The sequence below is a fragment of the Myotis lucifugus genome, unplaced genomic scaffold (assembly GCF_000147115.1).
Source record: "Myotis lucifugus unplaced genomic scaffold, Myoluc2.0 scaffold_1523, whole genome shotgun sequence".
NCBI lineage: Eukaryota > Metazoa > Chordata > Mammalia > Chiroptera > Vespertilionidae > Myotis > Myotis lucifugus.
In genome coordinates this window covers 28,065-44,871 of record NW_005872571.1, presented here as the reverse complement: position 1 = coordinate 44,871, position 16,807 = coordinate 28,065, and the positions used below count along the sequence as shown (strand labels likewise).

The window sequence follows — 16,807 nt, the reverse complement described above, 5'->3', positions numbered from 1 at the left end:
CTCCATGGGCTGATGGGCTAATCCAGTTGGTGTGCTTGTCCCTGTCCCGAAGGGCACAGAGAGCCCAAATGTGTTAATTACCAGTTAGATGTTCTCTGGGTTTCAGTGACTTCTCCAGCTTCAGGGTAGCATATGATGATCTCATGGTGTTCTTTCCCACGGCCAGTGCCTGTAACTCCCCCTAAAGGAGGTCCTGTGTCTTTGCCTGAATTAAGTAAAGCTGCTCAATTGCTAAAGGCCAAAGCTTTTTCTTTCCTGGGTGTTTTTTCTCATTTTAAAGTCCCTTCTCTATATGCGTTTTGTGTGTATATAAATATTATAAAGTGAAACAATAGCTGAAACCGGTTTGGCTCAGTGGATAGAGCGTCGGCCTGCGGACTGAAAGGTCCCGGGTTCGATTCCGGTCAAGGGCATGTACCTGGGTTGCGGACACATCCCCAGTGGGAGATGTGCAGGAGGCAGCTGATCGATGTTTCTCTCTCATCGATGTTTCTAACTCTCTATCCCTCTCCCTTCCTCTCTGTAAGAAATCAATAAAATATATTAAAAAAAAAAGAAAAGTTTAAAAAAAAAATAAATAAAGTGAAACAATACACACAGGAATAATCTGCACCCAAACCAGTGAGTATGGTCTGCTGTGTATGTGTCTCTCCCCGTGCCCACACAATACAGAACCTCAGTTCTCGACTGTTCGAAAACCAAATCATTTTTTCCCATTAGAAACAATGTAAATTGAGTTAATCCAGTCCAGTCCCCCAAATGTTTCCCTGTTTTAACCTTTCTTATATACAGTACATGTCTAATGTACTGCTTAATCTACAAACACTTTATAAACAAAAAGGACATAAAATGAGGTTTGACAGTAAACTGACTCACCCTTCTACTTCTTTGTAGCCTGAGAGAGGTGTGACTGATCACACAGCTAATCAGCATGAAAGGGTTGAGAAGCGAATTGTTCAAGATGGGGACATTCGAGAACTGAGGTTTGACTTTATATCTAAATTTGAGCTGAAACCGGTTTGGCCCAGTGGATAGAGCATCGGCCTGTGGACTGAAAGGTCCCAGGTTCGATCCCGGTCAAGGGCATGTACCTGGGTTTCGGGCACATCCCCAGTAGGAGGTGTGCAGGAGGCGGCTGATCAATGTTTCTCTCTCATCGATGTTTCTAACTCTCTCTCTCCCTTCCTCTCTGTAAAAACTCAATAAAATATATTTAAAAAATAAATAAATAAATAAATTTGATATACATAAACATTTTCCTTTTACTAAAGTGAGATTATATATAAAAACACACCCACATATATGTATTAGTCTTTGTTTACACAACAGAATATAACAAACAGGTCAGTAGTTATAGGTTAAAAACTAGTGCTTTAATTTTAATAACGTAACATTTTACAGTATGTATTCACCATTGACAATGTAATTATCCTCCTATAGGTAGACAGGTTGTTTCCAGTTTTTTGCCCCTACAATGCTACATTGCTTTTGTCCATATATCCTTTGGTGCTTTTATATGTTCTGTGGGGTAGTCTCAAAAGTAAAATTGTTGGGTTAAAAGGACTGGTATTTTTTATTTTAATAAAAGCTGCCTCATTTTATAAAGTACTGTAGCAATTTAGTCCTATTGGGGACACGTAAGTATGCATTTGTTTCTCTCCTCTCCCTCCCTAGGACTTCAACTTTTTGTGTAGGTGGCCACATGCTTTTTTTAACTAGACGCCCAGTGCACGACATTCGTGCACTCGAGGGGGCGAGGTCCCTCGGCCCAGCCTGCGCCCTTTTGCAGTGCAGGAGCCGTCAGTTGGGCATCCTTAGTGCTGCCGCAGAGGCAGGAGAGGCTCCCGCCACCTCCGCTGCGCTCACCAGCCGTGAGCCACGCTTCTGGCTGAGCAGTGCTCCCCCTGTGGGAGTGCACTGACCACCAGGGGGCAGCTCCTGCATTGAGCGTCTGCCCCCTGGTGTCCAGTGTGCGCCATAGCAACCAGTTGTTCTGCCGTTTGGTCGATTTGCATATTAGCCTTTTATTATATAGGATCAGAGAACTTTACTAGGTTGTGTCTCATTGTTGATCATTCTTTGTCAGAATTTCACCTGGGACACTGTGCCTTTCATTCTGTACATTTCTTATTTCTTCAGCATTTTCTTAATATCTTTAAATTTTTGTCTGTTCCATTTCTTTGGTTCTTAAGGGCTCCAATAATGATGTGCTGATATTTTACTTCTGTTCCTGTCATTTTCCTTTCTTTGCTCACCTTTCTGTCCTGCCCTCTAAATCACATGCCATGTTCAGCATCTTTGTTGTTCCCAACATGGCCTTTATTTTTATGGTACTTTTATTTTTAAATGTGATTAGCCACATTTCACGTGTTAAACAGCCACATGTGGCTGCCAGCTACAGTATGGGCAGCAAAGCACTAGAAGAAGACAAAAGGCTTGGAGTTTTATTGACTCAACTCACTTCCTTATTCTCCTCAGTGCTAATACCCAAGGCGTCACTGGAGAAACCTAAGGCTCCAAGACAGTTAGAAAGTCACTGCAATAGTAAAACCACATCATGGGTGAGATGAGTTTCACGTGGAAATGACCAGAGACTATAACTGGTGCTGCGAAGTGTGGGTATCCCCTGCCCAAGCTCTAACAGCAAGGAGGCTATATGGGCACTGTGGCACACGGCTAGACTCTATATATAAAAGCCCAGCGACCTTTACGGCAGAATGACCAGTGGCTATGACGTGCACTGTGGCAGCCCACCAGCCTGATCCGGGCCCCTCACCCCCATCCCCCCACTCGCCGCCCCCCCCCCCCATCAGCCCGATCAACCCCCAAGAGGAGGAGCTGAAGCAGGGTGGAATGGGAGCGTGTAGTTTTGGAAATGTAGCTTTCCAAGGCCTGGGGCGGTGGGCGCTCCCAGTGGAGGGGAAAGGCAGCGGGACTGGCCTTCATGCTCTTGGTAGCTGATTTAAGGGAACCCCTTTCTTAAGCCGCCTCTTACTGGTCATGCGCCTCTTACTGGTCATGCGGCATGGCCTTAGGCAGCTTTAACTCTGCTCCAGTACAAGATCTGAGCTGAGAGAAAGAGGTTTGGGGAATGCATTGAATAAAATGGCAACATTCTGAAGGGAAGAGAAAAAGCAACTGTCTCACAAGCAAAACATGAAAAGACAAGACTTAAATCTGAAAAACCCATTTGTCCTATGTTAATTATTATAGGAGAGGGTGGGGGTTGAGGATGAGGAGAGGATAAGACTAAGATGGCTGCCTAGCCTGTCTTTCAACTTCTTCATCTAAGTGAAGTGAAAACAAAACTCTTCATCATTGCACATTAAGATGGCAAAAGATAACAGGTAAATAAAGGTACCTTTCTTTGTTGGGTTACCATTACCATTCTTTGATAAGGGCAGCTCATGGTTCAGAACCTTTATCCACCGTCATCAAAGTAAATTATTTCTTTATAGACATGGCCTACCTCCCATTAGTGTCACCAAGGTCGGGTGGATTAGGTAAAGGAAGCCAAGTGCCCAGTGTTCAGTAATACTATCCACTAAAATGAGCTGCTATTTATACAATGTTTATAACAACTCTGGCTATCACAAAGCAGGCACTTGTCATTTTCAACATTATCATCATTATTGTAGAAATACTGTACTTTGTTAGCTGTCATAGGGGTTTCCTATCCTAGGCAACAAATCTATAACTGCACTAATAAAAGAGAAAGATGCAAATTGACCATACCTCCGTGACGCCCACCAGCCAATCAGTAGTCAGTGTGCAAATTAACCCAACAAAGATGGTGGGTTACTTTGCATACGTAGGCGCCAAGTGGCCTGGGTCCCGGGGTCAGTTGCCACGCCCGCAGGCTCCCGGGACCATGGCGGCCCTGGAGGTGAGGGTGGCCACGCCAAGCCACACCTGCAGGCTCCTGGGACCTTCGCCAGCTGGGAGGCGAGGGCAGCCGCGCAGCTTGATGGCAGACAGCAGGGCCTGCTTGGCTGCCGCCACAAGCAGGCAAGCGCAGCCCGTAGGCAGCTCCAAGCACAGTATGCTTGGCTGTCGCTGCGGTGACCAGGAAGCAGGCAAGTGGGCCCGCAGGCAGCACCCAGGACAGCCTGCTTGGCCATCGCCAAGCAGGCAGGCACCGCAGAGAGCAGAGAACCACGGGGAGCGGGCCTAAGCCATCAGTAGGACACCCCCTGAGGGCTCCCAGATTGGAGAGGGTGCAGGTCAGGCTGAGGGACACCCCCCGCCCTGTGCACGAATTTCATGCACGGGGCTGCTGGTATATATATAAAAGCCTAATATGCCAAGTGCCTCCTCAGGAGTTCAACCGACCGGGAGTTTGATCGCTCACTGTGATGTGCATTGACCACCATGGGGCGGCGCAGAACTAAGGCAGGCCCCGGCCAGCACCTGGAGAAAGGCCCTGATCAGCCCTGATTGCCAGCCAGGCCTAGAGACCCTACCCGGGCACAAATTTCATGCACCGGGCCTCTAGTCTATCCTAATATATAAAAAGCCAGGGTCTGTAACATCCAAAACGACTGGAGGGACGACCGAACGCCAGGCTGTGCGCGCAGCAGGCTTGGGTGGGCGGGGACTTGTGGCAGCCAGGATGGAGGAAGGGGAGGTGAGGCCCTGTGGAGGGCAGCCTGTATTCCCCAGATGGCAGTGGCGGCTGTGAGCGCTCCTGATGGCCTGCAGACACTGCTTCAGCTCGGCCTGCAGGCTCCACTTGGTGCCATTCACAGCCGCCGCCATATGCTGTGGTATAAAACACATTGTGTAAGTTAACAGAAGCATAGGCACCACCTCCATGCCACACCCCCACTTCCGTCAGTCCCACCGGCCCTGAGGCGCCCTCCCAAAGCTGTTTCTGGCAAGGCCAGTGGGAAGATCCCACCCTCGGAGTGCCCACGGCAGCAGTGAGTTCTGGGTCGCTGTGGCGCCCGCAGTGGGAGGGGTCTGTGGGCCCCACAGCGAGAGGGGGCTGTGGGTACCGGCCGGCCGGGGTGCAGTGGAACTCTGGGTCTCCTGCAATTGGGTGCGTGGCCAGCCTTCAAACCAGACCCTGACAGGAGGGAGGAGGGCAGGGGAGGGCAGTTGGGGGCGAGATCAGGCAAGCAGAGGAGGGCAGTTAGGGGTGATCAGGCAGGCAGGCAGAGAGGTTGGGGCAATCAGGCAGGCAGACAGAGGTAGTTAGGGGCGATCAAGCTGGCAGGTGAGCGGTTAGGAGCCAGATTGCAAGAGGGATGTCCCAAGGGGTCCCCAATTGGAGAGGGTGCAGGCTGGGCTGAGGGAACCCCTGCCCCTGTGCACGAATTTCGTGCACCAGGCTTCTAGTATATATATATATAGAAGCCTAATATGCTAAGTAAGTATCTGACAGTTCAACCGGTAGCTATGATGCGCACTGAGGGCAGACGCTCAACGCAGGAGCTGCCCCCTGGTGGTCAGTGCACTCCTACAGCAGGAGCGCCACTCAGCTGACCGACCTGGCAAGTGCAGCTGCGGTGGTGTGAGCCTCTCCCATTCGGACCAGGACTGGGACCGGCCGGACGTGAGCCCACAGTCACTTCTCGGTCATGGGTGCACCGTTATCGCCCTAGGACGGATGTGCAGAGACTGCAGCAGAGCGGCTGCAAGCCTACTGAGTGGCGGCCGTGGCAGACGCAGCAGTACCGGGATGAGCAGGAATGGCGCAGCGCCCGGCCCCAGGCTTGGGCTCCTCCCCGGCTGCCTGTCACTTCGCGCACTACTACATCCCTTGGGGGATGGTGGACTGCCAGTTTCAGCCTGATCCCTGCAGGCCAGGCCGAGGGACCCCACTGGTGCATTTGTGCACCGGGCCTCTAGTTTATATATATAAAAGCCTAAGCAACCGTCTGACCGTTTGCCCGGTAGCTATGACATGCAATGACCACCAGGGGGCAGGCGCTCCGACCAGTAGAGGAGGGCGCCTGATTCCTCACGGAATTGGCTGTGGGTTAGGTTGCTGCTGGGGTACTGTAGGCCCTGAATCTGCTTCACCCACACCCTGGACCCATCAGGGGATGTCAGAGGCCTGGTGCACGGATTCGTGTACCGGTGGGGTCCCTCAGCCTGGCCTGTGCCGTCTCGCAATCCGGGACCCCTCAGGCAATGTTGGAGAACCGGTTTTGGCCCAATCCCCATAGGCCAGGCTGAGGGACCCCATCAGTGCACAAATCCTTGCACCAGGTCTCTAGTAGGGATTATAAAATGCTGGAAAAAAAATCTTACCAACTGAATTATAAGGACGGTCTAGAGAAAGCCTATGTGAACAGAAGTAGGTGGGCTCCTCGAGCCTAGAAAAAGGGAGTTCCTATGCCATAAACCATAAGGGCCCAGCATTGTCCCAGGAGAAGGGTTGATGGGATATAATGGGCCTATTCCTGCGGCAGAAAGGGGATGGTCATAGCTCCCTGACCCAGGTCCGTAATTTCCTTGGCTCTGATCCCAAGATCTCTAAGTAGACTCCAAGTAACTGGCTTCCTATGAGATTTCCCAAAGGGACAGAATGTACCCACTAAAGGATGCCAGTATGCAGTCTAATTGGCAGGTGTGTTCTTGAATCAAGTTAATAAATTTGGCATCTGGTTTAAGAAATTAGTTTCTGTCAATTGTCCGGCCCAACTCCATTTTCAAAAATGGCAACTAAAAGGGATTTCTGAAAGCTGCAGAGTGGAGGGAGGCAGTCGGGACCATGCCGACTCCACTATGGCAGTGACCCTGAACTTCTGAACACACAGTTGGCCTGGGTTAACACCACACTCTGCCTGAGCTAAACTCAAAAATATGAGGGGACCAAGCCTCAGGAGTACCTCTGAGAGGATGAGATAAAAAGGATTACTGGCATCAGGCACTGCAGAAGTGGTTTCCTAATAGTGCCCTTCAGTTCCTTCAAATTATGTGGCTGCTTTTGCATTATGGTGCCACCTCTTGGATGTAAATTGAAAATCTAGATTTTACATTTTGTAGTCTCTAGGCACGTTTTAAAAAATAATCTGGCCCTAGCCTGTTTGGCTCAGTGGATAGAGTGCCGGCCTGTGGACTGAAGGGTCCAAGGTTTGATTCCCGTCAAGAGCACATTCCCGGGTTGCGGGCTCGGTCCCTAGTGGGGGGACATGCAGGAGGCAGCAGATCAATGAGTCTCTCTCATTGATGCTTCTATCTCTCTCTCCCTCTCCTTTCCTTTCTGAAATCAATTTTTTAAAAAAATCTGAAGTGGGAGCCATGGTAGATTCCAAAATGTATATTCTGCATTATAGTTAAAGGAACTACTTAACCCAATCCCTGATTTGTAAGGGGGGAGAGGGGGAGCCCACAGCCCAGAAAAGAACTGCCTCCAAAGTTGTGAGTTTTTAACTGTTTGGAATTTTGAATGCAAAGGTGTCACTTACACACTCGGGTTCTCTCTCCAACCCCTCGCTGGCGAAGGAGGAAAAGCCCACAGAATCAGGAGTCCAGGTTTTGCTTTCTCAGGCTCTGTCAATGGAGGCAAAACCATGTACATGCCTTAATTAAAAAGTACGTTATTGCTAAAAAATGCTAACCATCATCCGAGTCTTCAGGGAGTCGTAATCTTTTTGCTGGTGGAGAGTCTTGCTTCAATGTTAATAGCTGCTGACCGACCCGGGTGGCGGCGGCTGAAGGCGGGGGTGGCTGTGGGAATTTCTTAAAATAAGACAATGAACTCTGCCTCATCGACTGACTCTTCCTTTCGTGGATGATTTTTCTGTAGCACGCGATGCTGTTTGATAGCATTCCACCCACAGTGTAACTTCTTTCAAAATTGGAGTCGATCCTCTCAAACCCTGCTGCTGCCTCATCCACTAAGTTTATGTAATATTCTAAATCCCTTGTGGTCATTTCAACGATCTTCACGTCATCTTCGCCAAGAGCGGACTCCATCTCGAGAAACCACTTCCTCTGCTCATCCATAAGCAGCAGCTCCTCATCCGTTAAAGAGCTGTCGTGAGACTGCAGCCACTCGGTCACATCTTCAGGCCCCACTTCTAATCCCAGTTCCCTTGCTATTTCCACCACATCTGCAGTCACTTCCTCCAACGAAACCTTGAACTCCTCAAACTCATCCGCGAGGGTTGGAATCAACTTCTTCCAAACTCCTGTTATGGTTGGTGTTTTGACCTCATCCCACGAATCGCGGATGTTCTTAATGGCATCTAGAATGGTGAACCCTTTCCAGAAGGTTTTCAATTTACTTTGCCCCGATCCATCAGAGGAGTCACTATCGGTGGCAGCTACAGCCTTACAAAATATGTTTCTTAAATAATAAGACTTGAAAGTTGAAATTACTCCTTGACCCAGGGGCTGCAGAGTGGATGCTGTGTTAGCAGGTATGAAAATAACATTAATCTCATTGTACAACTCCTTCAGAGCTCTTGGGTGAACAGGTGTATTGTCAATAAGCAGTAATATTTTGAAAGGAATCTTTTTTTCTGAGCAGTAGGTCTCGACAGCGGGCTTAAAATATTCAGTAAACCATGATGTAAACAAATGTGCTGTCATCCAGGCTTTGTTGTTCCATTTATAGAGCACAGGCAGAGTAGCTTTAGCATAATTCTTAAGGGCGGTAGGATTTTCAGAATAATACACGAGCATTGGCTTCAACTTAAAGTCACCAGCTGCATTAGCCCCTAACAAGAGGGTCAGCCTGTCCTTGGAAGCTTTGAAGCCAGGCATTGCCCTCTCCTCTCTGGCTATGAAAGTCCTAGATGGCATCTTCTTCCAATATAAGGCTGTTTCCTCTACATTGAAAATCTGTTGTGTGGTGTAGCCACCTTCATTAATTATTTTGGCCAGATCTTCTGGGTCACTTGCTGCAGCTTCCACGTCGGCACCTGCGGCTTCACCTTGCACTTTTATGTCACAGAGTCGGCATCTTTCCTTAAACCGCATGAACCAACCTCTGCTGGCCTCAAACTTTTCTTCTGCAGCTTCCTCACCTCTCTCGGCCTTTATAGAATTGAAAAGCATTAAGGCCTTGGCCTGGATTAGACTCTGGCTTAAGGGAATGTTGTGGCTGGTTTGATCTTTTATCCAGACCACTAACACTTTCTCCATATCAGCAATCAGGCTGTTTTGCTTTCTTATCACTCGTGTGTTCATTGGAGTAGCACTTTTCATTTCCTTCAAGAACTTTTCCTTTGCATTCACAACTTGGCTAACTGTTTGTCGCAAGAGGCCTAGCTTTCGGCCTATCTCAGCTTTTGACATGCCTTCCTCACTAAGTTTAATCATTTCTAGCTTTTGATTTAAAGTGAGAGACGTCCGACTCTTCCTTTCACTTGAACACCTAAAGGCCATTGTAGGGTTATAAATTGGCCTAAATTCACTATTGTTGTATCTCGGAATAGGGAGGCCTGAGGAAAGGGAGAGAGAGAGGGGAACAGCTGGTGGGTAGTCAGAACACATACATTTATCAAGTTCACCATCTTATATGAGTGTGGTTTGTGGTGCCACAAAACAATTACAATAGTATTATCAAAGATCACTGTTCACAGATCACCATAACAAATATAATAATAATGAAAAAGTTTGAAATATTGAGAGAATTGCCAAAATGTGTCACAAAGACACAAAGTGAGCAAATGCTGTTGGAAGAATGGTACGGACAGACTTGCTCAACACAAGAGTGGCCATAAGCCTGCAATTTGTAAAAAACCCTGTATCTGTGAAGTGCAATAAAACGAGGTATGCCTGTACAAGTCTTGGTTACTCTTTCTTACTTTTTCATAAAATGCTCAAGGGTTTCAAAAAGATGCAGAAAACATTTTTGCATAAAGATAAGCGTTTTAAGATATAGAGTACAAAATATATTGGCAAGCTTTCCTGTCACTTGTAAACTGGGTTAGAAAGCAATCCCTAGAATTCCAGAAGTGTTGCAGAAATATTATCATTTTAATTTACAATCAGGGTAGAGTGTATTCAAGTGGGAGTCAAGGGATCTGGGTTCTAGTTGTCATTCTGCACAGTGTGATCCTATCTCTCAACTCCGGGATATCAGAAGCACCATCACAAAATGAAATCAGGCCATCCTGAATAGCCTACCCAGTTCTGTTATTCTGAAATGCCATGAAATCAGAGCAACATGTTCCAAGCCATCTGGGGTCAGGGATCTTAGAACCTATATTCAATGTGCAGTACCTTTAAAATTTCTACTTCTTTTTGGAGACCTGTTCTTATTTAAATACATTTATTTTACATGTTCTTCTGTGCATTTAACTGCATTTTCCTATTTAACAGCCTCTTTATCATTAGCAATAAAAAAAGTTTCTCAAGGACGTATTATTTTCTTTCTTACTTTTATTTTTTTTCAACTTGCTTTTCCAATTTCTCCAAGACCTCCTCTGGAGTTGTGGAGGCCAAAAGCTTCACCACTTTTTCACGAGATTTACTGCCCTGGATTAAAAGGAAAAGACAGTGTGAGGATAACATACTAAACTTTCTAACACTATTAGAAAGAGACCTCAGTTGTATGCATTGCAGACACATCATTGTGGGGTTCTTACAGGTGACCTGCAACTTTCCTGATGGCTTCACTGCCATTTTCTCCTGGCCATTGTGATCTAACCAAAGACTATCTCTTAGATTCCACCTTACTATAAATTTTATAACTCTCCAGGGTTTTTATCTTCATATATCAATTTTTGTAATAATAAAAGCTGGGCACTAAAATTCTTTAATGAATATGGAATCCAGATGTATAATATTCTGGTTTCCAGTAATTCTTTTGTTTAAATTAAAAGTGAAAATCAGCCCTAACTAGTTTGGCTCAGTGGATAGAGCATCGGCCTGTGGACTGCAGGATCCCAGGTTTGATTCCAGTCAAGGGCATGTACCTTGGTTGTGGGCACATCCCCAGTAGGAGGTATGCAGGAGGCAATTGATCGATATTTCTTTCTCATCGATGTTTCTAACTCTCTATCCCTCTCCCTTCCTCTCTGTAAAAAAATCAATAAAATCTATTTTTTTAAAAAAGAGTGAAAATTATTTTTTAAATTATCAAAACAAATATTGCAATTTCATATGAACTTTGTATAAAAATAATTCCAAGATCAACCAAAGGACTTGTATACATGCATATAGGCCTAACCAATAGACACAGACACCGGGGGGGTGAGGGCATGAGTCGGGGGGATGGGGGGGGGGGGCGATTGGGGGAGATAAGGACACATATGTAATACCTTAATCAATAAAGAAAAAAATAATAAAAAATAATTCCAAAATACACAACAAATTGTTACTCTCTATGCTGTTACACATTTCTGAAAATTAAAAAAAAAAAATTCACATATTAAGTGCTGTGATTCCATAACCACTTAAGGCAACTATTGAAAACCATTTGTTTTGAAACACATCCTTTAAAAAAGGTAAATCGAGGCAGGGATTTATCTAGTTGGGTAGAAGTTCTCAGGTAGAAGAGTGGGGAGTGCCTTACAAGCAAATAGCAGAGCATGCACACTGGCAGAAAACCAGAAATGACCTGCCAACTATTGTGGACAATGAGGGACCTGGTGTGCAATGGATTTTCAGGTGCAGCCTATTAATCAATGACTGCATGCCAGCTGGAACCTGGATGGGAGCTACAGAGTGTAGCACTGGAAAACAAGTTGAGCTTTAAGAGATATAGACGACAGGGTCGGGTCTCACTACTGCAGATTCTATTTCGGTAATTCTAGGGCAGTGTCAGAGGTGACACGTGAACTCATTTTTTTTGGTTGATTTTTCTTTGTTAAATGGCATTTAAATATATAAAATAAATATCAAAAATATAAGTCTTTGTTTTACTATGGTTGCAAATATCAAAAAATTTCTACATGTGACACGGCACCAGAGTTAAGTTAGGGTTTTTCAAAATGCTGACACGCCGAGCTCAAAAGGTTCGCCATCACTGAGCTAGGGCAGTGCCCAAGAACCTGAGTTTTAGAAATCATTCCCAGGTCGTCGTGATGTCCACCCGTAGTGCACACCTGTGGTATGAATGACTTCATAGGAGCTTCCCCCCATGAGCACGGGTGACGTGCAGGACCAGAAACACTTGACGGACTCACTAATGGAGATGGTCAACAACACGAACCATTTTAGATTGTTTATTACGGTGACTCGAAGGAAGAGAGGAGCAAAATTAATTTGACGGAAAAGGTACAGGAGAAAATGCTGGAAATGGTGGCCACTGAGGACTGTAAGTGGTGTGCACGGACAGTCTTAATGAGGATTGATGCAGCAGAAATGAAGGAGATGAGATAGGAAGAATCCAGATTTTAGATTTTAGGGGTTAAATGAATATGACAATGAAAAACAACTAGTTTTTCAATTACTTGGAAAAGAAAAAAAATCAGTATTTTTTAAATAACTGAAGTGTAATAATCAAAGATATTTAGCCCTGGCCAGGTGGCTCAATTGGTTGGAGCGTCACCCTGTAAACCAAAAGGTTGTGGGTTCTATTCCTGATCAGGGTACATACTAGATTGCGGTTTCAATTCTTGGTCAGGATGCCGTATGCGAGGCAACCAATCCATGTTTCTCTCTCTCTCTCTCTCTTTCTCTCTCCCCCTTCCTCTCTCTCTCAAAAAATCTACAATAAAACATACCCTCAGGTGAGGATTTTAAAAGAAGATATAAAAGAGAGAAAGAGATACCTACCTTATCTAAAACCACATCACTCTTCCTGAGTTCTAAGACCTTGGAGAGATACCGACAGAGCTCAGCGTTAGCCTCTCCTTCCGACGGAGGTGCTGCAATAGCTACACTCACAGCTTCGGTTGTCAAATCTGGAAGGAAAGCAGTGTGGGCTTTATCCTTGAGTTCTTCTTTGGGAAGTGAGAGTATTTTGTAAAGGAATTTGCATTTGCCTGGCACAGTAGGTTTTCACTGTTAGATGCAGAAATGAAGAATTAAACTAATCAGATTTAAGGGGAACATCATGATAAATATGCCTTCACTAATACAGAAAACAAACTCAGAGAAGAAAAACTGTTTACGCTGACCAGGATGGGCCTAAAGAATCCTGGGCAGCATGGGGCGGTGAGGGCCTGGGGCGGGGGGTGGGAGCAGGCTTGAGGGGGTCAATGAGGGGGAGCAAGGGGGACATATGTAATACTTCCAACAATAAGGATTTATTAAGAAAGAAAAACAAAAAAGCCTGGGCAGTATCCTGGATTTAGGCAACTGGAAAACACGCTTATCTGACAGGAAGTGCTCACGGAGGGAGTCAGGAGCTGGGGTGGAGGCCCAGCAAACGTCACTGAAGAAGGATGAACAGGGCAGCTCCCTGGATTGGACAGGTTGTTCAGTTTCCTCATCAGGACAACGAGAGCACGGGGCTACATCTGTCTCGTATGTGAAATGCTCTTTAATGTTTTCAAACCGTAATGTTTAATTAATATTTACATAACACATACACTAATGTTAAGGGCACACGAACATGTTTTAAGGACTTTACAAATATGAACTTGTGTAATCCTCATAACAGCTTTATGAAGGTACTGATACCAATATTATCTCCATTTTACAAATGAAATAGGAATCGAGATGAGTGATGTTGTGAATCAAAAATAAACTTAAACCCATGCTGTGAAATCCAGGGACAAGGAACACTGCTTCGGAACAGACTCCCCATCACTACTGCATTTACAAAGGGCAGCCTGCCTGTTCTTTCTGAGAGAGAGAAGTATTTGCTCAAAGCAGTTTGTAAGTGAGCTTGAGCTGGTCCGACCACCTGGGTTACTCGGGCATTTCCACACACTCACACCTTCCCCTATGTGAACCCTGGCCACAGGATCCACAAGAATGAGGAAAAGCCCTAGCCCCGTGGTTGGCAAACTGCGGCTTGCGAGCCACGTGCGGCTCTTTGGCCCCTTGCGTGTGGCTCTTCCACAAAATACCATGTGCGGGCCCGCACGTACAATGCGATTGAAACTTCGTGGCCCATGCGCAAAAGTCGGTATTTTGTGGAAGAGCCACACTCAAGGGGCCAAAGAGCCGCATGTGGCTCGAGAGCCGGTTTGCCGCGCCGGGGTTTGCCGACCACTGCGCCGGTTTGGCTCAGTGGATAGAGTGTCAGCCTGCGGACTGAAGGGTCCCAGGTTCAATTCTGGTCAAGGGCACATGCCCAGGTTGAGGGCTGGATCCCCAGTAGGGGGCGTGCAGGAGGCAGCCGATCAATGATTCTCTCTCATCATTGATGTTTCAATCTTTCTCTCCCTCTCCCTTCCTCTCTGAAATCAATAAAGAAATATATATATATATAAAAAGCATGAGGTAAAACAACTGTCCTCTCCTGTTACAGATTCTAAGGTGTACATTTTCTCACATTTTAAATAAAGTGTTTGATATAGATTTTGCCTTTCTTACTGGTACATAAAATACTTGTGTACCTTGCAGTTGATGGCATCTTAGACCTAACAAAACCTGGTATTCCAACAGCAGACAGTGCCCACAGCAATACTTAGAAAACGCTGGCCAAGGAGGGTATGGCCAAGCTGGCACAGTCAATCACACAACCAGGCCTAGCACCCCAATTCTGAGGTCTAATTTTCACAATATTTTTTAAAATTGGAATACAGAGCTGTAGAGGTGAAAAAGACCTTCAAGATAATTCAGATCAATGGTTCTTAAACTTTTTCCCCCACTCAGAATTCCCTGCCGCCCCCCCATACATACACACACACACACACACACACACACACACACACAGACACACACACACAGCAATTTCCCATGAAATCCCATTTAAAACAGACATAAACACAGCTTCTTAGAAACCCAGGCTGTTGGCCTCCCCCTTGCCCACCTTTTGGGCTCCAGGCAATAACTTGAAAGCTTTTAACTTAGTCCAATTATCCCATCAAACAGATGGAAGACCTGGACCCAGAAATGTTTTCTATCATTCTGATTTAAAACAAGTGAACAGGGGAGTTGATGAACGCTGCTTCCTTGGACCAAAGATCCTTAAACTCCACCAAATGTCTTCTTTGTTTCTCTGGCCAATGTCTCTAGTTCTGGGACAGGACAAACTACTAATAAGCGACACATGTTTATGTGTCCTTTCTAAAACATCCTAATTTAAAAAAAAGATATGCCCTAACTGTTTCTCAACCTTCCTCATGCCGTGACCCTTTAATACAGTTCCTCATGTTGTGGTGACCCCCAACCATAAAATTATTTTCGTTGCTACTTCATAACTGTCATTTTGCTACTGTTATGAATCGTCATGTAAATATCTGATATGCAGGATGTATTTTCATGGTTGCAAATTGAACATAATTAAAGCATAGTGATTAATCACAAAAACAATATGTAATTATATATGTGTTTTCCGACCCCTGTGAAAGGGTCGTTCGACCCCCAAAGGGATCGCGACCCACAGGCTGAGAACCGCTGCCCTAACTGGTTTGGCTCAACAGACAGAGCGTCAGCCTGCGGACTGAAGGGTCCCGGGATAGATTCTGGTCAAGGGCACATGCCCACGGGTTGCGGGGTTGATCCCCAGTGTGGGGGGCGTGCAGGAGGCAGCCGATCCATGATTCTCTCTCATCATTAATGTTTCTACCTCTCTCCCCCTCTCCCTTCCTCTCTGAAATCAATAAAATATATTTGAAAAAAAGGAAAGTATACCACGGTGTTTCTTTTTCATCTTTTACACACTGGCTTTACAACTGTACATTAGAATTTAGCATCTGGAAATGAAAAGCCCTCTAACTGTAGATATGGACAACACACCTGCCTGTACAGGATAAACTCCCAAAAACCAAGGCAGAGGGAGGAGGGAGGAGGGAGGAGGGAGCCCGGCTCCCAGGGCCGCCCACCCCGGCGCTCAGCGGTACCTGTCACGGCATTGTGCTTAGCGCCCGGCTTGGCGTGGATGGCTATGGTGACACAGCCTTTGGCATCCACTGCCACGGGGCCTAGGGGAGGAAGCGCTTGCTCTGGCTCCTTGCTCTGGCTTTTACCCTAAAACGACAACAACAACCACACTACAACTTCACAGGTTGCGAAACATGTTCCCCACACACGTGGTCCTTCCACCTCGAACCAAGGCAAACGGTTGGCGCCCGGCGCCCGGGGAATTCGTGCCACCCCGGCATGGCTGCAGCCTCCTCGTGGCTCCAACCAATGCCGTCCCATCAACCCCACTTTCCTCCGTCCTGATGGCCTGGCTCTGGCTCCGCACCTCGGCGCTGGCTCACGGCCCCCGTCCGCTCGGTACGTCCCGTCCCGTCCCGCCGAGGCAGGGACCACGCGTGCGGCACGAGCTAATGAATGAATGTGAACTAAACCCGGAAGCGCCTCTGTCTGTGAATTTGGGGGGAAAGCGGTGACCTTTAAAAGGCCTGCTGTGCAACATCAGTTGTTCTAGGACTTTTCGTCTGGCGCACACGGACTCTGCACCGGGCAGCCTGCAGGCAGAGGCTGTGTGTCAAGGGGAGTAAGGCCCCCTGGCCCCGTCCCCCTGGGAGCTCGGGCTGCAGGGAGGCACCGCGCGCTGGGCGTCACTCCCGGAGGAGGGCTGTCCGGCCGGGTCACCCGGGCACCTGGCCGCGGGGTCTCGGAGACCGGCCGAAGCCCGCCCTGCAGAGGGGGCGCGGCGAGTCCCCGACAGGAGGGGTGCGGAGGGAGGGCGCAGGTCGAAGGCGCCACGCGACTCACACCCGCCCGGCGCGGGGGCCGAGGGCGGCGCAGCAGCAGAAGCGGCCCAGGGAGCCCCCTGGTGGAGGCGGCCGGAGCCCCACCACGCGACCCGCTCCTTCTCCCGCGCCCACCCTTC

At 47.2% G+C, this 16,807-nt stretch overlaps 2 protein-coding genes across 2 annotated transcripts in view; both read right to left on the bottom strand.

The window, feature by feature from the left end:
- Positions 1-7,372: 7,372 nt before the first annotated feature.
- LOC102423976 (tigger transposable element-derived protein 1-like) lies at positions 7,373-9,395 on the bottom strand. Its single transcript, XM_006107880.3, has one exon. The coding sequence runs from the start codon at positions 9,343-9,345 to the stop codon at positions 7,567-7,569; it is 1,779 nt and encodes a 592-aa protein (XP_006107942.1). The 5' UTR covers positions 9,346-9,395; the 3' UTR covers positions 7,373-7,566.
- The window catches only part of CUNH15orf40 (chromosome unknown C15orf40 homolog), a 12,783-nt gene continuing 5,312 nt past the window's right edge, over positions 9,337-16,807 (bottom strand). Inside the window, exons 2-5 of the mRNA XM_006107881.3 lie at positions 15,867-15,993; positions 12,685-12,812; positions 10,343-10,440; positions 9,337-9,401 (exon numbers count right to left, since the gene is read on the bottom strand). Of these exons, the coding sequence (XP_006107943.1) occupies positions 10,345-10,440; positions 12,685-12,812; positions 15,867-15,993 (351 nt within the window). The 3' untranslated portion in view covers positions 9,337-9,401; positions 10,343-10,344. The remainder of the gene's footprint in view (positions 9,402-10,342; positions 10,441-12,684; positions 12,813-15,866; positions 15,994-16,807) is intronic.

Excerpts from the sequence above, each read along its gene's own strand:
- LOC102423976 (XM_006107880.3), bottom strand. The coding sequence starts at position 9,345 with ATGGCCTTTAGGTGTTCAAGTGAAAGGAAGAGTCGGACGTCTCTCACT.